General features: G+C 43.0%; 1 protein-coding gene across 1 annotated transcript in view; it reads right to left on the reverse strand.

The window, feature by feature from the left end:
- Nucleotides 1-22,964, reverse strand: part of ZFYVE26 (zinc finger FYVE-type containing 26) — a 52,767-nt gene that overhangs the window by 26,176 nt on the left and 3,627 nt on the right. The window contains exons 4-22 of the mRNA XM_056851566.1: nt 22,152-22,692; nt 20,141-20,271; nt 18,861-19,025; nt 18,675-18,763; nt 17,935-18,095; nt 15,822-16,031; nt 13,769-14,410; nt 12,911-13,000; nt 10,425-10,496; nt 10,152-10,300; nt 9,153-9,351; nt 8,102-8,365; nt 7,841-7,951; nt 6,883-7,047; nt 5,751-5,978; nt 5,253-5,358; nt 2,652-3,394; nt 1,341-1,537; nt 466-570 (exon numbers count right to left, since the gene is read on the reverse strand). Of these exons, the coding sequence (XP_056707544.1) occupies nt 466-570; nt 1,341-1,537; nt 2,652-3,394; nt 5,253-5,358; nt 5,751-5,978; nt 6,883-7,047; nt 7,841-7,951; nt 8,102-8,365; nt 9,153-9,351; nt 10,152-10,300; nt 10,425-10,496; nt 12,911-13,000; nt 13,769-14,410; nt 15,822-16,031; nt 17,935-18,095; nt 18,675-18,763; nt 18,861-19,025; nt 20,141-20,271; nt 22,152-22,692 (4,368 nt within the window). The remainder of the gene's footprint in view (nt 1-465; nt 571-1,340; nt 1,538-2,651; nt 3,395-5,252; nt 5,359-5,750; nt 5,979-6,882; nt 7,048-7,840; nt 7,952-8,101; nt 8,366-9,152; nt 9,352-10,151; nt 10,301-10,424; nt 10,497-12,910; nt 13,001-13,768; nt 14,411-15,821; nt 16,032-17,934; nt 18,096-18,674; nt 18,764-18,860; nt 19,026-20,140; nt 20,272-22,151; nt 22,693-22,964) is intronic.

The raw sequence follows: 22,964 nt of genomic DNA on the forward strand, positions 1-22,964 counted from the left end.
AACATCATTATATAACCTTGTTTAAAGTTCCAGGTTTTTATACCATTTCCACAACTTCCCAAATGTGTTAACTTTTTGTTATCCTCCCTACAGAAAGGTTTGTAACTTCTAAACCATATCTTTAAACAATGTTCTTTCAGAGATAATACATAATAGTCTTTCAGTATTTCTTATTAGTCACCCTGGCAGACACAAGTGCATGTACAAATCCCTGCTTTATGCCCAGAAAAAGGCAAAAAAAACCCCTCCAAGATCCCATGAGTGCTTTCCGCTTACAGTTTGCAGGATCTGAGCCATTGTATTGACAAGAAAGCAGAAAATTTGGGGGAGGATAAAATATAATTCTACGGTGTCAAAATAAAAAGAGGAATCTCATGGTAAAAAGTTTTATTCCAGCATAAGCTTTAGTGGACTAATCAAGAATAAGTTGCCCCAAACCCCCACCTTCATACAAGACACTCCTACCTTTGCCTCCAGAATCACCCCCAGAACAGCCTGAGGATTATCAACGCAAGCTGTTTTGAGATCCTGCCAGTCAAGCCACACAGGGATGTCTTGTAGACTTAGAATCTAGTAAAATAAAGCAAATAACTTATTGTTCGTTTGAGGAGGGTAGTCTTGTTGGTCTGCAGTTGAAGATCTAGATTCGAGTCCTGGTTTTCAGGGTTGAAGTTTCCCTTCATAAGATCTGAGCTTCTATCTGACAAAAGGGATCTGTGACTCCCAAAAGTTTACATCCGATAATTTTGTTTGTCTCAAAGGTGCTACTGGACTCAAACCTAAATTGGTTATTAGTGGCTGTACAAATCATTTAAACCATCTAAATTAGAAACTGTGTCATATATGGCTCTGCATTCAATGTCTGCCTATCATATCACAGGTTCATAAAAGGGGACCAGTTGCCAATCGCCTTAGTTCAACATAAACTTAAACACAGGTTCATGTTAGGAAAAGCCAGTTGTATCATAAGATTTCTAAATGTAAGAAATCTGAAGGGGAGTCACTGGGTAAGTATGCTTTAGGTAAAACAGGTGTTGCTCCACACTGTGTGTTATTTTACCCCACCTACTCTGTACAGGCTCTGGATAGCTTGTACCCATAAAATATCACCACCAGAGAACATTTTTCCATACCCATAAAATATCACCACCAGAGTCAATTATTTCTACTTTCATTTAGACAGTAGGAACCAGAAATGCTTGGAAGTTGCCATGACATCTCGAAGACACATGCATTTTAATACTTTCCAAAAGCAAGTGAGGTTTGATTCACGAGGAAGTCAAGTTTCCAAATTCACCAACAGAAAAGGAGCCGAGGCATCTTGGAGAAAAAATATTCACCTTTTGGTAAACCTGAAGTTCTCTTGTCTTGCTCTGCAGATCAGATCTGAGTTCTTCAGTCACCTCAGGGTCACAGGTGCAATATGCTAAAATGTCCAGACAAGCCTTCAGGGGCCACCTATCCAGACAGCGCAAGGCCAGCCTGCTCCTCAGCATGGCATCCCTCACTCGGAACAGATGTTGCCCACCTTCTGGACCTGGAAAGAAAGTGTGAAAGCCCCATTTCTGCACTCTGTACATTCTAGTTGCGCAACGTTAACCCTAGCATCAAAGAATCTAACATCACATCAAAATAGAGTGACAGCATCTCTATTGCACACTCTCCTTTCCCGAGCGAATTTGTGATTGTGGATCAGGGAGTGTGGATACTGTTGGGCATTTTTTTTGTAGACTGTAAAAAGCATGATCTTGCCAGAGACAAATGGATCACTGTATACATTCAGAGGTAAAAAAACAAGATACAGTTGCAAAGTTATCGGCTGATACTGATCCAAATGTAACCCTCGCTGTAGCAAAAAAATTATCTATGGTTTTTAATGATACCTCCTTTTAACTGTACTGTTTAGATATTATGTTTTTGTATGTTTGGTTATTTATGTATTAATGTATTGAATTTGCTTTGCTCATGACCTGTTGGTCCACGAGCATAAAGAATGAAATAAAGGAATATCTTTATATTGGTGTCTGTCACCTATTTTATCCCCAAACCATTTTTTCTTTTTAAAATTTTAACACATGAAGCTGCCTTGTAGTGAATCAGACCCTTGGTCCATTAAAGTCAGTATTGTCTATTCAGACCGGCAGTGGCCCTCCAGTGTCTCAGGCAGAGGTCTTCCACATCACCTACTTGCCTAGTCCCTTTAACTGAAGATGCCTGGGATTGAACCTGGGATTTTCTGCATGCCAAGCAGATGCTCTACCACTGAGCCACAGCCCCTCCCCTAAATTTCCTACACCTCTCTTCTCCCCCCACCCCCGGTAAAACAAGTTTTACCTTTTGTCAGGCCTCCAAAACTATTATGGAGATATTACCTTTATGGAAAAATAACTCCTATGCAAACTCTCAGAGGATATCACCTCAACACCAACTGTGCATTAAACCCAACACAAATAACATGCAACATTTGTTTTACTGGAGCTATTAAATACCCACTCAATGTGAAGTCAGCATTGTTAAAACCTTAAGTCACCACACTCAAAACATGATGGGGTAAGGAGAGGACGGAACGTGATTTTAATTTCTCCAAATAAATTAGTGGAGCTGGTTCACTCACCAAGGTGTCATCTACAAGAAAAGCAAGCAATTTTTACCATCAGCAGCAGCACAACTCAGCACTGCATCCCTCACAGTGACCAGCTCTTCCATATCCTGGCTGTAGAGATCCAAGACCTTCAGGGCTCTGAGCCAGTCGCCTGCCGTGAGCGCTTGCTCAAAGATTTCCATTAGCACCTCAACAGCTCTGACGGAATGCAGTCCCACGAAGAGCAAGGAGATGTAAGACTTTCCACAGAGACCGCTGGCCAAGCTATTTCCCTTGTCCAGAGGGTCCTGCAAGGGTGTGCTCATAGTAAGAAGGAAGCTCTCCAGAAAGGGGAATTCCTTTAACAACACTTCACATTCCTTGGAAATTTGCTCCATGGACAAGGGGACTTCGCGCCTGCCTCGGAACTCCATCCATGACAGGCCTGTTTTGGGGGCTCTCTGAACATCTGATGCACTGAGACAAGCAACGGCAGCTGTTAAGGTTGACTGAGACTTCAGGAAAGAGAGGGAGGAAGTCGTTAGCATGTGCTGGTTCAGTTCAGCCATTGAGGAGGAGGAGGAATGGCTGGAAGTGTCCTCAGAGTCCACTGTTGGATTGTGGATGGGTATCTCAACATCAGGCAAGCAGTTATATGCATGGAGGTGGGCTAAACTGCTTATATTGGTTAAAAGGGACCTAGTCTGGCTGCTTTGCCTGATGTCGCACAGAGGCAGCGCCTCACAGCAATAGTGAATTATCACTTGCTGCACATTTAAATTCAGTTGTTCTTTGGCCAGCAGCAGAGACAACCTGTAGGATATAGAAATAGAACAGACATAGCAAACTAAGATCAACTCCGGGACTGTAGCCAGCCCTACTCCTTTATATACATCTAAGACACACAGAATTTCCACATTCAGATCCCACCCAGAAGAACAACAGCAGCAGAAGCAGAGTTGGTTTTTATATACCGACTTTCTCTACCACTTAAAGAAGAATCAAAGCGACTTACAATCACCTTCCCTTCCCCTCCCCACAACAGACACCCTGTGAGGTAGGTGGGGCTGAGAGAGCTCTAAGAGAACTGTGACTCGCCCAAGGTCACCCAGCAGGCTTCATGTGGAGGAGTGGGGAAACCAACCCGGTTCACCAGATTAGCGTCCGTTGTTCATGTGGAGGAGTAGGGAATCAAACCTGATTCTCCAGATTACAGTCCTACCACTACACCACGCTGGCTTAAGGTTTTAACAACTGGGGGGCATTTTAACCATGTTCCATCTCATATAGCAGCCCTTAACATCCACCCACCCCCAATGCTGCTCCTGGGGCACCAGGGAACCACCAGAAATAGCTTGGAAGTGGGGAAGCTTGGAAGAGAATCAGAAGACTCCCATGGGAAGGGGGAACTGGAAAAAACTGCCCTCCCCTTCAGATTATGGAAATTCTATGCAGGGTTCTAGCCTTACACTTAAAAAATCATAGTGGAGTCTTTCATGCTGTCCTGAACTGTACCTGTACCAGAAGTGGGACTCTTTTAAAATGTTTCTACATATATGCTAGCTTTGTCCAATGATAAATTTTGGAAATGAAACATTGGTATTAGTGACATGACTGCCCTAAAGTAGCATGGGGGAGGTTATCTGAAAGACAGAGTAAAATAGATTCTGAATCTGGGCACTGGTACCAGAATGTGTATTTTTTCTGTCTCAAATAACATCGATCACCTGCAATCCAAGCACCCCATATCAAGCTGGTCTAAGGGGACCTGGGACAGCGATCTAATGTCCAAATCAACATATGATAGAAGGATGGGTGTTAACTCTGAATCTAGTTTATTGAAAGGTGGTCATGCTTAGGATATACTGGAATGGTAAGTTTCAAGACATACAGCGTTATAAATGAATCTCTTTATAAATACACATACACGCAATGGGTGAATTTATCTCTATATCTCACTGAAATTCATGTGTTGGTTTTTTAAATAATAATTAGAATGCTACTGCTTGTAAAAAAACACTACCTATGCACACAACACATTGGTCATCAGCTGTAGTTACCACGGTCAAACTACATGTTACCATTTGCAATGTGTACTGTTCAAGTTCTGACAACCCGACTCTGCCAACCTGACTCTGACAGAGACATATTATGTGAAAGGGAACACATTTCCCCAGGTGTGCAGGGCAAGGGCTGCATTCATCCCCACCCATGCAATTTTCCTGGCCCGAATCAACCCTGGTGGCTACTATTTGCCCCAGGAGGCAGCACTCGGAGCCCATCAATACACTGGCACAGTCAGGTCAGGGGAGCACAGACATTATATTTTGCAAACTGTAATGTGTACTTCAACCCCCTAGATCCTCTAGTACACAGAAGCCAACTTCAAAAATGTCAGTTTTCAGTAGGGGAATTTAGACGTCCCTCCAAGAACCTGGTGGGGGTATTCTTGATTTTATATTTCCTCACTTGGCTAAGAGATGTTCAGATCATACATAGTCAAAGAGAAGGCAAAGACAAACTGCCCCTACCCATTTAGGGGTAACCATGTCTAGGCAACTGCAGATTAAGCAGTTTTGTTTTAGAAATGCCAGCTGAACTGGAACTCATTTAACAGGACAAAAATTAAAAGTTTGGCTTCCACTCAAATGGTTGTCCAAAAACCACTTACCTGTCAGGAGAAACCTGCCTCTCAAACAACAGCTGGGACAGCAACTGAGAAGGGCTCTGCTGGAGCAACAGGAAGGGGTTTCCTACTTGAACTTCAGTAGACTGATCTAGAATGGAAGGAAAGATATTGACATACCTCACTTGTAGCTAGGATTCAATCCCACATTATACCTCCAAAATCCACCTTCCAAACAACACACCTTACAGCAAAGGTGAACTCTTCAAAGCTCCCCATTAGGATATTCAGTTTCTTAATATTTATTGTTTTGATTTCCTTCAAACAAAATCTTAAACTCTTTATTAATTCACACCCAGATTAGTTTTTATTTCCTAAAATATAACTGAACAGTATGATAAAGATACTTAATTAAGGCTTAATTTACTAGAACACACAGTCAAAAATTCACAAATCATGGAAAGTTGCTAGTAAAGCCATGGTGAACAGAACATCCCACAGAACAGAGCAAGCTGTTCTTTCTGGGGCTGAGATATCTCTCACCTAGTTCTGGATTGAGGCTCTGGAGGACAACAGCAGCCAGCTTGTTAACATAAGCAAAGAAGTTCTGCACATAGACATGCTGCGCCATGCTGTCTTGTGTGGTCTGGGCATGTTGGTCCAGCGTTCTCAGCAACAGTTTGATTTGACTATAAATGGGATGTGCCTCTAATTCTGCAGGTTTCAAAGAAGCTTGTTCTACCAAGGAGGCAAGTAAGTTGCTTTTGGAATCTAGTTAAAATAAAAGATCAGAAAAGGAGAAATTAGATATTTCATCACACTAGAATGCAAGAGCTGCAGTTTCCTTCCTCTCCCCAAAATTACACCCCTCAGACATGGCATTACACCAGGGGTCTCAAACATAAGACCCGCGAGCCAGAGCCAGATCCAGCCTCTTGAGAGCACTTATCCGGCCTGCAAGCCAGCCAAGGCAGCCACCCACCAGTCCCGATCTGGGATGGCGAGGCATGGCCTGGCTCGACCAAGTAACATTTATGTCATATTCGGCCCTCGTAACAATTGAGCTCGACACTCCTGCATTACACCTTTCATTTAAGCTGGAAGGTCTGTTCCACCATGATGGAATCTACCAGCAAGAGCAACTTGATGGAAGCGTTCCACTTAAGTATGCCGCAGAGGTATCAATAAGAATTAAACTATATTCTTCATTACTTTGTGCCAGATGTGTGAGGTGATCAATCATTGTTTACTCAGATTATTAAGTTATCAGTTTTCATTAATAACCTCAGTAACAAAAATAAGAACTGTAAGCACTGAAACGGTGAAGTCCTTGATCCTGAAAATAACATTCACATTAAAGAAATTAATACTGACTGCTGAAGTGAAGATCCTAAAAACACTTGGAGCTAAACTCAGAGGTGGTCTTGACCACAGGGCATGCAGGGCAGCTGCCCTGAGCTAAGTGCCCTCCCCAGTACCAATGCCCCCCAGAGGGAGAAAGAAGCAGCAACTGCCCACTGCATGCATGTGCCTGCCCCCATCAGGGACTCAGGAAGTGGCCGGCTGCCACACGCATCTGCCTTCTCTATCAAGGGCTTGGGCAGCAGCTGGCAAGAGAAAAAAAGATTCATTCGCAACTGAGTGATCAGAAGGCGATTCAAAGAAATATACATACCTGATGAATTCTCTGCATTTGCTAGTCTCTCCAGGATTTGATCAAAGCGCTGTGATAACACAACCTGATTAGTAATGCAGCCTTCTGTCAGGCTTGGGTAACAAGTCTGCAGCAGATCGACGGCACTGCAGTGGAAGTGACAACTTATTTCACCACCGGAGATTTCTGTTGGGAAGCAAAGGAGGAGACTATTTGTATCAAACCTTGGTGTCATTTTAAATATAAGTATGCCCTCTCTCATTTGAGCAAATACTTAGCACAATTTCCTGTGCAGAACTCAAAACCTCTGAACTGGAAAAGGTATACACACAACTATCTGAACTATCGCACGGAGGTTTTTCCTGTTGGGGGTACACCAATCAAGCAGCCAACAGTAGCTGCCCAGTCACAGCAGAAAATACATTCAGACAGATCACCTCTCTCTCACCTCTGGGCCACTAACTAGCTTTCCTCCAGGACCTTTATTTGGATCTGTGTGTCCCCGTTGCCAATCTCTACTTTACTGTACATGAGGAGTAGGAAACGTTAACATCCGAATTTGCTCTAAGCCTTTACAAGAAATAGCTGTCTTTGAAGAAGGGCTGGAAACAAGCATGAACACACACCGAGGCTGCTGTTTACAAATGCAAGCAGAGCTTTCTTGAGATTCTGCTGATGCTATGGGATTCTACATCTTACACTCTGCTGGGCTTGTTCTACCAAGGAGGCAAGCAAGTTACTTTCGGAATCTAGTTAAAATAAAATGCAGAAATACATATGGCTCCCTGCCATATATATTTCTGCTAGATATATAAGTAGTGGAGCAAAAGGTATACTTAGCATGTCCAATAGTGTGGGATACATATATATGTTAATGTATAAATATATATATGAGCCATGGCCATGAACAAACTACTAGCCAGGGCTAATCAGCTGAAGCATACTCAGACGAACAAATGATATGAAGCAACACAGTTACCTGACTGAGGGTGCCCTTGAGATGTATTGATAATTTTACTTATTTGTTGAAGAAATGCCGGGAACCCTCTCAAGCCATCAGAGCACAGAAGAACAGAATCAAGTCTTTGTCCTGTTATCAGATGTAGAAGGCAAAGCAAGAAGAACAGAAAGTATAAGGATAACAAATTTACATTTAAGCTCTCTGGTAACCTGTTGTTTCCTTAGGTTACTTCTCAGGCTACAAATTCAGAAGACAGCACAATAAGTGAGAGAAACCTACCCTTCATTTCAAGGCTGCTAAGCAACTTCCTCTCTGCTATTTCTAAGAGCTGCTTGCAGGTCTTCCAGAAGTGGCACTGGGTAGCTGCCAAGTCAAACGTGGCCATGGCAGAGGAGCAGAGGCCTTCCAGGACATCACTCAGGGGGTCTGTATGCTCCAGCTGGATGCTGTTGGTCCAGAAGCCTTCTTGGAGCATAGGAACAAGGCCTTCCGAAGGTGTGAGCAGCTTATCAGTAACATCCGAAATGGAGTAGAACACCATACCTAAAGGAAGAAAACAGAAAAATCTGAGCAGGTCATTTGGGCCCAACTGCTTTCCTTTTATTTTGTCCAAGTCTGGGAATGCACAATTCCCTTTCCCTCTGATGTTTTGGATCGTTTTAGACAACACTGAAGATAATAGTTGCTTACAACCTCACTGTTCCAGGGGCATGAGGGAACCCATACTGGCAAGTGCAGTGTTTTGATCTGTCCTTCATTGTTCCTTTGCTCCACTGTTCATAGGTGCACAAAGAGCAAACACACATACACAAAACAGTGAGGGACAAGTGAGACAACAACGGACAAAACAAAACTGCACTAGATTTCTGGTGCAGAAATAACTCATGCCATGTCCTAGTACCCACATTGTGCCCCACAACACATCTGTCATAAAATTCTCAAACTGCTGCCCAGTTACCCTTTAGAGAAACAAATCAATGCTATTACAAACCTGCACAACCTCTGGTCCACCAGGCTGAACAAAGCAGGCTGAACACAGCACATAACCTATTAATTATGGCCTGCCTGCTCTCCTGCTCTACATCTCTCCCCCCACAAAAAAAAAATCTGGAGGTTTTTTTGGGGTTTTTTTTTTTTTACAGTGTTGGGCCAGCATATATGCCCTTTGTCACAAGTTACACAGGCATGCCATGCTTTATAGTTAGATTTGATTTAATCTTTTGTGCTTGGTGTGTATGTATTATGTGTGAGTTACAATTAATGTTCCTCAAAGTCTTAACATATTTAATAGCTCACAACATTTTAACATAACGTGTGATTAAGTTCCCACCTGCTGCAGCTGCATTCCCAATAGCCTGTAATGTTGAACGGCCACCGACAGACTGTTTCAGGCTTCCAGAAGCTTCCAGTGATTGAGCATCAATCTTGTGTTCCACTTTTGCCAGTTCCTTGATCACTCCCTGGTAATGTTCCAGGAAAATCAGCTCCCCGTAGGACACAGAAGACTCCAAATTAAACATAGCAGCTACCTATAATTGTGGAATTAAGAGATACTATGCTTAACAGGTCAGAAGAATTTGTAGGAGAATGTAGATAAAGAATGAGCACTCCTCCGTTAATTTAATGTTTTCTTGGAATCATTCCCAAGGAAGCATACATGCAAAGAAACTTTCCAAAGGAAGTAGGATAAGACATCCTACTACACACCACAGAAGCTCTCTATCTCAATAAGAAGTCTATACAGGTGACCAATTCCAATCTAATATTTCCATTATTTATGCCACCCATGTGACTAAGGCTTCCAATTTCGCCTTCCTTTATTATATAAACAGGATCAAAGTCAGAAGTATGAAATGATAATGGTGCTGCTGCTACCTTCCTGGGTATACTATAGAAGATTTCCCAAGAATCAACAGACCCCATAAAATCCTCTCTGGAAAGAATCCAGAACAAATGAATTCAGTTTCTGCAACACCCCAAAACTTAATCCATATATATGTTCTAGGATTATCTGGGAAACTGTACATCAGAGTAGAGAATGCTCAGACCCTTCTGCAACTCTTCACACTGTGAGCCAAGCCCTCCACATAACACCAAATGTTCATTTAACTCACAAAGGGTGTGAGGGGACAATATGGCAGGTAGTATCAATTGCAAAGTGAAGATGGCTATTTAGAGAATCTCTGTATGCTGCTGTACATGGCACAATGTGCAGACTAGCTAGGAACCCCCGGGGATTAACTCCTGTGATTCCTATAATGCAACAGGCATATAAAAGGTAGCTTCTAAACGATGTCTAGCAACGCCCCCCCCCCCCCAATTGAGCTACCTGATGGGCTTCTACAACATTTCCCCTCAGGATACAGGCAACAAGAAGTGATTCTGGCGGAGAAAGCATCATCGGGACGAGTGAGTTCTGCAGCGGCTTTATCCTGTATTCTACATCACTCCAATCAGACAGAACACTAGCACTTCCTTCTGAAAGAAAAAGCACAATAATTTCTGTAGCTGTTAGTTATCCACTCAGTATTCATCCCATACAATTTATGCCAAACCCTTTCATCCCACAACACACGGAAACTGTAGCACTGTGATTCTGTACCTGACGCATTAGCGCTGCTTAATTCACTGCTTGTGCTTCCCAGTGAGGTGCTTGAGGCTTCCTCCTTGCTATCTGAGGCAAAAACAAAGCACAAACATATACAACCTTCAGCCAGACAAAGCAATCAACACTTCCTCATACCTTTCCTTTCCTTTCATCCCTTAGAAGCTCCTTGATCAATTGATCTTGAGCAGCATATATCTAGTGTTGGAGGGATATAAGGATTGAAACAAATCTTGCCACTTGGGGTCCCTGTCGCTTAGTAAAAAAGGCATTATGTCAGTCACAGAGGCATTGGATTTGTATATTAAAAGGGGGAAAATATAGTGCGATCGAAGTTCCTCGTAAAAGCGGCATTCCAAAAGGGCATGGGCTAATGTGTCAATAGAGCCAGAAGAGCAAGGGCAGATCCTGTCTGAGTATGGTATATTCAGAATTCTGCCCTGCATTACCATAGAAGGGTAAGCATTCAATCTAGCCAAGCAAAAAGCTCTACAGAGACGAGGAGTTGTCAGATAATATGTATAGGCAGGCAGACCACGTGGAGGGGGTATTCCGAAGAACTGGGATGAACAGACGCGACGAGCACGAAAAGTAGTGCTGTTATAATCGAGCTCTTTAATGCGCTTTTTAATTTTGGCAAAAGCTTCAGTTTTCCCAAGATCTGATAACATATCCTGCGAGAAGCCCAGCAACGCCAGTTTCTCATCTAAGATTTTTTGCCATGAGGATTTGAAAGGGTCATGCTTCAGAGAAGCTAGGAACCCCTCAGTGCTAAAGCACAGTTTAAGGTGGAGTTTAAAGGCGGCCAACCACGCCCTAGCTTCAAGTGACATTTGGCCAAACTCGGAACGAAGAGTAACGCCAGCAACACATCGAGGGGCATTTAGGAGTTTTCGTAAGAACTGAAGCAGTGGACGATCTATAGATTCATTGATGACTGTAATCCAGATGGCAACACCAAAGAGGATAATTGGGGTAATTTTCAGGTTAAAAACCTGAACAGCCCCTGGAATATATTTGCCACCTTTGCCAACCTCATACCAGGTTCCACAAGGAACAAATGTAAATTTAGTAAGTAAATTTATTCTTACAGCCATAGGCCAATATAAAACACACAAGGAACAAATGGAGAATAACAGACAAATATCCTGGGACACAAGTTGCTGCTAGAACTACAGCCACAAAGAGATGGCAGGAATAGCTCAGCCACTCTAGATTGCTACTCAGAATTGGGCTGAAAGCCATGGGGAGGGGGAGAGAAGAACACACACAAAGGAGCTCCATGCAGTGGGTGTAAACTTTGTAGAAATTTTTTTTTATTCAAATGCACCAGAGCACTTCCATACAGCATCTGCATGCCACAACAGGTCTCACAGGAACACAGTCAGTGCATGTCAGATGGGCAAGAGGCTTCTAAACATCACACCAGCTGCAAAAGTAAACACTTTTTGGCAACCTCCGAATAGGACTATTAAGATATTGTTGAAGGCTTTCACAGACAGAGTTCATTGGTTCTTGTAGGTTATCCGGGCTGTGTGACAGTGGTCTTGGTATTTTCTTTCCTGACGTTTTGCCAGCAACTGTGGCAGGCATCTTCAGAGGAGTAACACTGAAGACACCGTCCTTCAGTGTTACTCCTCTGAAGATGCCTGCCACAGCTGCTGGCGAAACGTCAGGAAAGAAAATACCAAGACCACGCTCACACAGCCCGGATAACCTACAAGAACCAAAGGACTATTAAGATCTGATCTCCAGGATTAGAAGAGCATGCTTATTATATTAGGTGCTGTGGAACACAGGCAGGATAATGCTGCAGTCATCTTGTTTGAGGGCTTCCTAGAGGCACCTGGTTGGCCACTGTGTGAACAGACTGCTGGACTTGATGGGCCTTGGTCTGATCCAGCATGGCCTTTCTTACATTCTTATCATCCCTCAAACAAGGCATTTTGGGAGGGAGGAGTTTAATTCCCACTGTAAGGAGTGAGATGTTTTTGCCTATACAAGCCATAAGGCACTTCTTAAAAGCATAATTTACATGCACCAGTATAAGTCTAATTTTACATGCACATCTATGGCTTCTACTCATTTTATGCTTTACCCACTGCCTTACTGAGAGGCAAATGTTCTGTTTCCCTTTAGGGGTCCCTCTAAGTATCAACAGAGTTAATTCAGCCACATTAAAATCAAGACTATAGGGCTTTTACCACCCACTCATCCACCTGTTGCAGAAGGAAAAGAAAAGAATGACTTTTGGTTAACACTAGTTACCCCTGGGGTAAACAGTACAGGGATGCACCATGTGCATCCAAAGTCAGCCATTGTATAAATTAAATGTACTCCTGAACCTTATGCTTAAAGGGGCTACTGATACGAAACACATTTGGAATTGTTAACTTGAGTTATCATAATATATGGGCAACACATAAGCAAGCATTCTCATAAGCCACTGGCAAAATACACTTGCTCTACTTCCCTCAATTTACCTGGCTTTTGCCTTTGAGGTCGAGCGTGTCTCTTCGCACTGGATCCTCCAGTTAAACGACCTTGCATTCTAGTGTGTACAAGCTGATCACCTGGAAGAATATCATTCAGCTCTTGTCATTAGGAATTATTTTTATACTCTTAACTCATTTTGTGAGAGTGAAAATAGAGTTAAATGGGCCTGCAATTGGGCCAAACTTCTTACTTTAGTGTACTGAATAAGATCTACACTTAGAGAAGAAATGTGAACTATGGAGTTATTGAAACCAGAGAATACCCATGCAAACCACCGCTTGTTACTGCAAAAAAATCTGAACTGCATGTGAACACAAGGTACTTTCTTAGTTGAGTGTTGGGGCTGAGTGGCAGATGACAAAAGAAAACACTGGGTGGGACTATGGCCACCAAAAACAGGCTAAAGAGTGAGATTCTCCTTTGGAAATGTCCTTCACAACAGTCTGTGCAATTCACAGGCAAAGGAATTTTAATATTTTTGCAGAGCTATACATCTGGGGATTTCTCTTTTAGCCAACCCTGCCTACAGCCTCTCCTTTTCTGCAGCAGAAGCACCATCAGTGGAGTTCCATTCACACAATCCAACTAGAACAGGTCAGGGAAAGCTCACTGCGATACAGGCCTGACACAGGCTTCATCCTTGCAGCTTCTGCTCCACTCATCATCGCTTAACAACAATGGAAATTCTAGCCATCATTAGTGAGGCAACAGCAGGTCTCTCCTCCTTTCACTCACTTGCTACACACTCCATGTACACACAGTGCTTGGGGAACTGAACTGACCTGTATTAGAAGCCCCTTCCATAGCAAATCACAGATAGTATTGAATGTAGTAAAATTGTTTACCTGACTTTCTATTACTCATCACTACATTGTACCGCCATTGAGCTTCAGAGAGGTACTTTGAGAACAGCTGCAAGCGACAGCCAAAGCCACCTCTGTTTACAGATAAATTCAAGCAATCCAGCAATGCCAGCTCCTCCTGAGGAATATGACTTGAGTCCCATGGAAAATAATCCTCAATTTCTTTCAGATGATCCAGGAGCATTTTGAGAAGGCTCTCCATTGCAACACCATCAGCTAAAAATCCCTTCATCCCACTGGTGAAGTGTTTCAAATCTAAGTGACTTAATGTGAAGGAACTGCGATTCTTGCCATTTGATTCCAAGTCCAGCAGCCCTTGGCCCCTGGTATGGTCTTGAGATACAGTGAGGTGCAACTCAGGTCTTCTTTCAAGCCCTGCAGAATGCTGCGGACTTGTGGAGGCAGAAGAACCTTGGCTAGCGCAACTTTTCGGTCCCTTCTTCTCACAGTCAGTTTCTTCTGTGTTCTCATTCTCTTGGGAGGAATTATTGCAGAGGTCTCTGTAGGAGACAAACAGCAAGGAGAAGATGTTCTCCAGGAGCTCCAGACGTAGAGGAGTGGGAACAGTCCTTAAAAACTGCTGGCACTTGTCAAGATACTGAGCAAAGAGGCTTGCATAATCTGCATTTGTCAAAACAAAAATATTTAAAATATTTAATATTTTGCTTTTGCTACAGGCTGCCTCAGTTCACAGATCTGCAAAGGCTGGGAATTCAGATGCATGCAAGGATGAGACCGCCAAGGACTTATAAAAGAACGTATGTTGACGGCTGGTAAATAATCACAGGCCTGGTTACCTGTGCCAGACAAGGCAATTGCCATCAAGTCCCTACAAGCACATCTTGCTTCAGAGGAATCATGTAGCTACAGCGGTAAAATACTCAGAAACCACTAGGTCCAACACCAAACAACACTAAAGCAGTGCAGTCCATTACCAAATGAATGAAATTATATCATCCAATTTGTGGAGCACCATAAACAGCAAACAGAAATAGGCCAGGAACTCTAGGTGAAAAGAGATGGAACGGAAATGAATTTGCAAATAAATATCTATCCATATATATATGATCAGAAAAGATGTCTCAAATTGAACACATCATTCTAATCACAATATATCATTTAACAGTAATATCGTATCCTTGCATAGCAACCTGGCTTGATTTTAACCAACTTTAAAAGTGGAGTTACAATTGCCGCATCATGCCTATTTAGAAGCATATAAGATTCATTTCATTCCATAATGCCTCCAGGCAAACAGCAGATGGGTTCAACTTACCATGCATTGGTGACTGCTGTCACCAGACAGTAAAAATCCTGTTTATTTTCAAGATTGTCCTTCTAGGATTTATGGGAGGTGGAAAAGAACAAAAGAAGAGGTACATGTGACACACTCCTAAATCTCTGTGGCAACTTACCACTCTGCAGACTATTGCAACAGAAGAAAGTCTCCCCTAAAATGAAGGATCTTCCACTGCCCCTATGCCACCTGTCCTCTTTCTTTCTATGCACCCTATATTGTCCCTCTGCACTAGAGGAGATGACCTACTAGATAACATGCTGGAGAAAGGGAAGAAGAAGAGTTGGTTTTTATATGCCGATTTTCTCTACCTTTTAAGGAGAATCAAACCGGCTTACAATCACTTTCCCTTCCTCTCCCCACAACAAACACCTTGTGAGGTAGGTGGGGCTGAGAGAGTTCTGAGAGAACTGTGACTAGCCCATGGTCACCCAGCAGGCTTCCTGTGGAGGAGCGGGGAATCAAACCCGGTTCTCCAGATTAGAGAACATCGCGCTTAACCACTACACCACACTGGCTCTCTGGAAGATAAGTACAGAGCCCAATCTGATCAAGGAAACAAAGAGCAGTGACAGCATATACATGGTTGTGGGGCTTGCCATGCCTCCCATTACATCAGCATTGTGTACAGTTCTGAACAAAGCGATCAAGACTGGCTTCTCTCCGCAGAGCAAGCAGACACACAATGAATCAAATTTCTGACTTTAGCGACTACGTATGCACAAGCTGTTAGAGCTGGGAAGAGAGGCTGGTCTGCAGGTTCATTCTGATCAGGCAGCTCACCAGGGAGGTCACCGGCAAAGCAGGTCACGCAGTCCTTGCAGTTTGCATGCCTGTGAGCATTGACACAGAGTGCATAGATGGCGTATTTCATGGCACAAAATGCCTGGAAAAGAATGAGGTTGCGCTGTTGACTCAAAAGGCTGGAAGCTGGCCTCACAGTTGAATCTGAAAAGAAGAAAGTGCGGGAGACAGAAGACCCAATTCACTCAGGCAGAAGGAAGCAATCCAGTTGTATCCTGGAATCATCCCTCACCCCATTCAACGCCCACATCCAAGCTGCGCAAGTTGCAGTTACGTACATTCATATGGGTTCCAAAACAGTAGACCACACTGCCGTGATAAAAGGATAATAGCACTGACATTTTGGGATACTTTTCTGTAGATTCTTGCTAACAAAGAATAAGCTAACCCATTGGATATTTGGCCCATACTTGACCTGCAATAGTATTCTTGCTAAAAGAATGAGCTGGTACTATCTAGTTTACACTTCACTTCAGCCATAACCTCACCAAGTGATCCTAAGCATAAGAACATAAGAACCTGGATGGATCAGACCACTAGAACATCCTTTTTGACACAGAGAGCAAACCAGGTGTAGAGGCTAAAGACTTCCCCTGATACGGCCTTCTAGCACTGGTGTTCAAAGGTTTGCTGCCTCTGAATAAGGAGGTTCCCTTTAATCACTATGCCTAGTAGCCACTGACAGATTAATCGCCTACAAATCTAACCCCCTTTTAAAGCCGTCTATGTTCATGGCCATCACTACATCCAAGGCAGTATTAGCTCAGCCTCAGTTTCCCATCTATATTTCAGGAGTGGGTAATTTTCACCAATTCTTCCAAGCAATTGCTGCCCCCTCCGAAACTGTTTTTTACACTGCTGGGGAGGAGGAGAGTACTGGCAAATATTCCCCTCCCTTCCTTGTGCCCACAAAAATTCTAGGCAAGATCAAAGCCCTTGTCTGGGTTAAGAGTGTAAAGTGCATATTAAATATGTTATCCTTGGTTCATTTCAATTTCTACATGCATGCCTATACTACCAGTTACACAGAGGGTCTTCCATGCATTATATAAATTGTGTTTTTCCCTCATCTGTTACTGGCGTAAATAAAGGTAAAGGTCCCCTGTGCAAGCACCGGGTCATTCCTGACCCATGGGGTGACGTCACATCCTGACGTTTCCAAGGCAAACTTTGTTTACGGGGTGGTTTGCCAGTGCCTTCCCCAGTCATCTTCCCTTTACCCCCAGCAAGCTGGGTACTCATTTTACCGATCTCAGAAGGATGGAAGGCTGAGTCAACCTTGAGCCGGCTACCTGAAACCAACTTCCGTTGGGATCAAACTCAGGTCGTGAGCAGAGCTTTGGACTGCAGTACTGCAGCTTTACACTCTAATATTTTCAGAAGTATAGCTTTCAGCCTTCTGCATACCAAAAATACCAATCACTTGCCCAACACACACAAATGACATTTTTCTGACTATGATAAACTGGAGGTGGTTGTTACTATATAGACTATAAACTTGCTAGGTGCTGCAGAGGAATTAGCATACACACCCTGCCCTCAGGATTACAATGTAACGGTAAAAACAAAATACTTTAGGTAAGACAGGAAAGAACCAGGTAATGAAATGAGCACAAGGGGAGGAATGTTTGCAATGAACAGGATCAAACACAAACTTGACTGGAGATCATCCCAGACCAAAAAAAGAAAGAAAAGAAGAGGTACTACTGGTCAGCAATATTACACTTATTAAAATATTTATCGATTGTCTTTCTTCAAAACAAGCCAAACAATGGATTAAGGAATCATGAGACTTATTTTGAATAATAAAATGGTCATAATTTTTTGGCACTCAAGGCTTTTTTTGAAAGACAGCTTAAAATTGCTTTGTCTCTTTTTGTGGGATTTAAAAGTCAGGTTAGCAAACCTTCGTAACAGGAATGTAGATTGTAGCAGAATAACAGAATTGAGAATGTAAAGTTCGTGTGTTATATTGTATTTCCAAATGTTTCAAGGTGGTGCACATACATATGTTTAAACCTTTATTTTACATCCTTGACACATTTACCTTGAGCTCCTGTATCCCCAGTTGCAGTTCTCTGAAGAAGTTCAGTGACAGCGTCTTCATCCAGGGTCACAAGGTTGGTCAGGCGGTGGAGGTGGTAAAGTGAAGAGTGACAATCCAAATTGTGCAAATGCTGCAGAAGTATCTTCTCTGGGAGAGGATTACTGCAAGGAGGAGGAAGCAGTGGTAGAAACATTCACTTTTCTCTAAAGGAGGAACATTCACTGTACTTGTGATCCCAATTTACATTGGTCTAGGAATTTTTCTTCTTCAAGAACTACACAACAATCTGTAGAAGGTAGTCAAGAAGCACCAGTGACAAATATACACAGTATTATATGCGTTACATGTTTTGTGATTCGTTGGTCTCTTCTGATTTTTTGGTCTGTTCTGATTTGTTGCACAAAGGTAACATGAATAAATGGTGCAAAGTGGTGTACGTTACTAAGAATAAAACAAGGTTTCCTGCCTATGATCCAGTGTGCAGAAGCCACTGACTCACCATCTCTAAGCTTCAGCTTCCATTATTAAAAGGGGAAGTAGCATGCCCTGGGTATGGTTACTTTGCTCTGCTTTATTTTCTCTTGCTGTTAACGTCAAACGGCGGTTACCTTTGAACTAAAATTGAGAGCTATGTGGATATAGCTGTATCACTGATTTTCAGCACAGGTCCCCAGTATGGTGTGGAGGGGAAGAAGAGACTCTTGTCAAGCAGGATTAGCACAACAGTTTTCCTGCTTTACCTATTTTGTTGTATACACCACTCAAGAACCTCGAGTTGGAAACACAGCCCATCGCAGAAATCTTTTAAGACAATGTCATTGCAGAGGCCCTGTTGATAAGAAAGGAACAAGATCATCCAAGAAACTGACTGAAGTTAGAGGGGAAAAACTGCACCTTTCCTCTATGCATACTGATGAATTACTTGCCTGAGATTTGTGAAGAGTCCACAGCAGCTTTTTGGCTGATTCCAGACTACGACACTGAGTCCATCCTAGTAATATCAGGAGGCGACGGAGGTGGCTGAATTCCCCCCTCAATAAGTTACCAAGGCTGGAGAAATCTTCCCTTTTCAATAATGTTAATGCTGTGATCTAGCAAAAGAACCACTTATATATTATACTACTGTGGACCATTAGTGTAGGAAATAGAGTCACTAGTAAAACTGATCCAAGAAACACTTTGGAACGCAACATATCAGCACACTGAGGTTCGCCAGTTTGCAGGAAAGAGGTTCCTTGAGAACACATGCATCCACAAGGATGATGCCCCCATACCATGTTTCTAGTTTTGAACCATTTATGCTAAAGCAAAACACACTAGGATTGAGATGTTCCAATTCAGAAGGCCACTTCTCTCAGAGCCCATGCTTTGTGCATGTAAAGTCCCTAGTTGAACCTTTGACAGCCCCATTTAGAAGATCTTGGATAGCAGAAAAGATTAGCCCTCGCCTAATACATTTAGGAAGTCACCATTGATCAGGGTAGACAGTATTGGGCCAGAGTGGATCTTTGGATCATAAGGATCATAAGAAAAGCCATGCTGGATCAGACCAAGGCCCATCAAGTCCAGCAGTCTGTTTACATAGTGGCCAACCAGGTGCCTCCAGGAAGCCCACAAACAAGACAACTGCAGCAGCATTATCCTGCCTAATATAGTAGGCATGCTCCTCTGATACTGTAGAGAATGGGTTTGCATCATGACTAGTATCCATTTTGACTAGTAGCCATGGATAGCCCTCTCCTCCATGAACATGTCCTCTCCCCTCTTAAAGCCTTCCAAGTTGGCAGCCATCACTACATCCTGGGGCAGGGAGTTCCACAATTTAACTTTGGATTGTCTCTACAAAAGCATGTACTTATATCTAGTGGTTCAACTAATTTAGACTCCAGATACCTTTGATAACTTAGATTTCAAACATTGATGGTTTTATAATTACATCTCAGTCTCTTTTCAGATACTCACTCTGAAGGCAGATTCAACTATTTCTCATTCAGAGAAGGTATCCGACCCTAGGTTGAAATTCATCTATCAACTATTACAACACTATGAGGGGGGGGGGTGCAATTGTGCCAGAAATCTCAGTGCTAATAAAGCAGGACCTGAGGAGTACTGTTTGTAGAGTTAATGTGTTTCTGAAACAGTGATTCTAAATAATCGTAATTAATTTGCCCAACTCTTCCTATGCAATGTCTCATTAGGGCCTTACCAGAATTTGTTCCAAAAAGTGTTTGTTGCTGGTAAGGAAGTAAAAATAGGCAGCCTTCCAAGAATAAGCATGTCCAGAGTCTGAGAACAGTGCCATCACAGCCCGCTCAGCATCCAGCTGTTCAGATGTACCTGAAACATCCATAACCGGGGTTAATTCTGCATGTATCACAAGGCCCAGAGTTACATCAGGAAAGGCAGGCTTTCTACACATCACCAACTAGTCAGTAACTATTTTCTAAATGTGAAGTCTACAGTTATTATTAAACAGCTCCACTGTTAAAACACTTCACCACTATTGTGGGTGAGATGGACACAATCTGATATGATTGTTTCTTGTAGGTTATCCGGGCTGTGTGACCGTAGTCTTGGTATTTTCTTTCCTGACGTTCGCCAGCAGCTGTGGCAGGCATCTTCAGAGGAGTAACACTGAAGGACAGTCCTTCAGTGTTACTCCTCTGAAGATGCCTGCCACAGCTGCTGGTGAAACGTCAGGAAAGAAAATACCAAGACCATGGTCACACAGCCCAGATAACCTACAAGAACCGATGAACTCTGACCGTGAAAGCCTTCGACAATAATCTGATATGATGTTTGGGTCTACAAGCGACCATTAACAGGAAGTAAGAATCTCTCATTAACCTAGTGTTACTTGGATACTGAAGAATAAGATAAACGGGCTCCTTATAATTTAACCCCTAACAAGATTATTAAACATGTTGCTTCCTTGAGGACAAAAATCTAGACATGTTTCTCCTTGTGTTCTACAAAGGGTTGGAAATAGACTACCGTTGGGTTATCATTAATATACAGGATGATCCAACACACATTATGATTGCTCCATGGCTATATGAGACCACATCGGTAGCCTTCAACACAGAAACCATCTAGGTTCTCCTAGTGTGCATTTCCATCTATCTGTACAAGCACCAGCAGAGACAAGCCATTCCAGTGGGTCTATTACTGCTGGTTCAATGTCTGCACAGACAATCTGACCCAAGATTGGAGATAAGCTTTGATTTCCAAGCCTGTTTATGAAATTTTGCAGTAATCTAAGATATCAAGCACTTCCTAATCCTCTCGGGCAAGTCACTAGCTGGAAAAAAGCACGTTATTTTCATGCTTAATTTGACTGCAAATCAAAGTTCTTAGTCTAGCACATGGAAACAAACAGCAACGTAATGTTTAAATGAATCTCAGAGGAGCCCAGCAGGCTCAGTTACTCCTCACCTGCCTTATTCTTGTTAGCATAAGCTATCAATAAAGAAATCATACTTTATCTGAAGCAGTAGCAGGAGAAGGTTGGAAAGCCAAGCGGCTTAGGACTCGGCAGGGCTGCTCTAAGGTTGAAACAGTGCTGGCAGCGTCTGCTTATTACAACAGAAGTGATGCTACCACTGGCAACCCTGCCTTTCCTTGCAATGAATTGAAGCCCATGATTGGGATGAGGGGGGTTCTTGTTTCAACATAGAAGAGGGGTGGCTTGGGATGCGGGGCTCTGCCTTCACATTCAGCTCTCGTTTGGCTCATCTTGTTACTGACCTGGAAACAAAAGAGGTTCAGCAAAGGGAACTGTGGCCCATCCTTAGCTCAAATGTGAACAAAACCCAAACAAGCCAACCCCACTGATGTCTCAAATCTGCATCTTGTCTTTAAAAAAAGAATGCTACATTTTGTTTTTTTAAACCGGAGATTAGTATCTTCTTTTGCATGGGATGCCAGGCCTTCCCTCATCAAGCTGCTCAGGAACCCAATCTTCAAGAGCCCAAGTATTACTGAAATGGAGCAAGGGACCCAAAGCAAGAGAACATCTGAAGATGACAACGCCCTGCATGGAGATATAAAGAGGCCCCAGAAGCTTTCGCATAATTTCAGACTCCTCAAGGGTATCCTATTGTCTTAGACAGGATATCCTGCAAATACTATACTGGCTGGTGTGTGGTGGGGAGATGTTAGATTCGGCCTGTGGGACACACACTACTCATTGCTAGGAGAATTTTTTGTAAAGTAACCTTTGCCTGATGACTTCGGCCCCAGCAGTTTCTCTCTTGTCTTCTCAACGAAAACACTGCCAAACCTATTTAGCAAGGCATGGCTGTCTTTCCTCAACATACAGCTCAGCAACCTCTCTTCCTTCAGTGGGCTTCTTTCAGCCCAACAAGCATCCAGAAGTTCGCTGCACAGAAGGCGCAGCTTTCCGGTCTGATTCTCCACCTCAACATTCAATATACTAAGCGCACTGTAAATTTCTTCTACAGTATCCTTCCAATCCCGTTCCGACAACTCTGGATTTAACTGAAAACACTTCAGACGCTTTAGGGAGTCCCAGAGGAAGCCAAGAAGAATGCTTTGTACTGAGCAACTTTGTGTTAGGGAAGAACTCTCCCCAGCAGAATCTCTCTGCAGGAACTCCAGCGTGGCTTGCAACTTCCGAGGCGCCTGCAAGAGCAGTTTTTGGAAAGCAGAGGTGGTTTCCGCACTAAATTTTGGCATGGAGTCATCCTTTTGCTTCCTGTTTGACCCATGCACATTTTCATAAGCTTCATATAGCTCCTAAGGAAGAAAATACAAACATTTTTGACACCAGCAAGTGATTTCTACCCATAAACAGATCTGAGAAACATCTAAGACCTACAGCAACTATGGCAACCATTTTGGTCCAGTTCACACAGGAGGCCTACATGGTCAGAACCTCCTGTTGGCTGCAGTAACAACTGATTTTCAGAAATGACATGGTCATCTGGAGAGCCCTACTCCAATCCTATCTTCACCCCACAGCCACTGCCTACCACTCACCCTCCGCACTACATTGATCCTTTTGCACC

This window comes from Euleptes europaea, chromosome 6 (assembly GCF_029931775.1).
Source record: "Euleptes europaea isolate rEulEur1 chromosome 6, rEulEur1.hap1, whole genome shotgun sequence".
Classification (NCBI taxonomy): Eukaryota; Metazoa; Chordata; class Lepidosauria; order Squamata; family Sphaerodactylidae; genus Euleptes; species Euleptes europaea.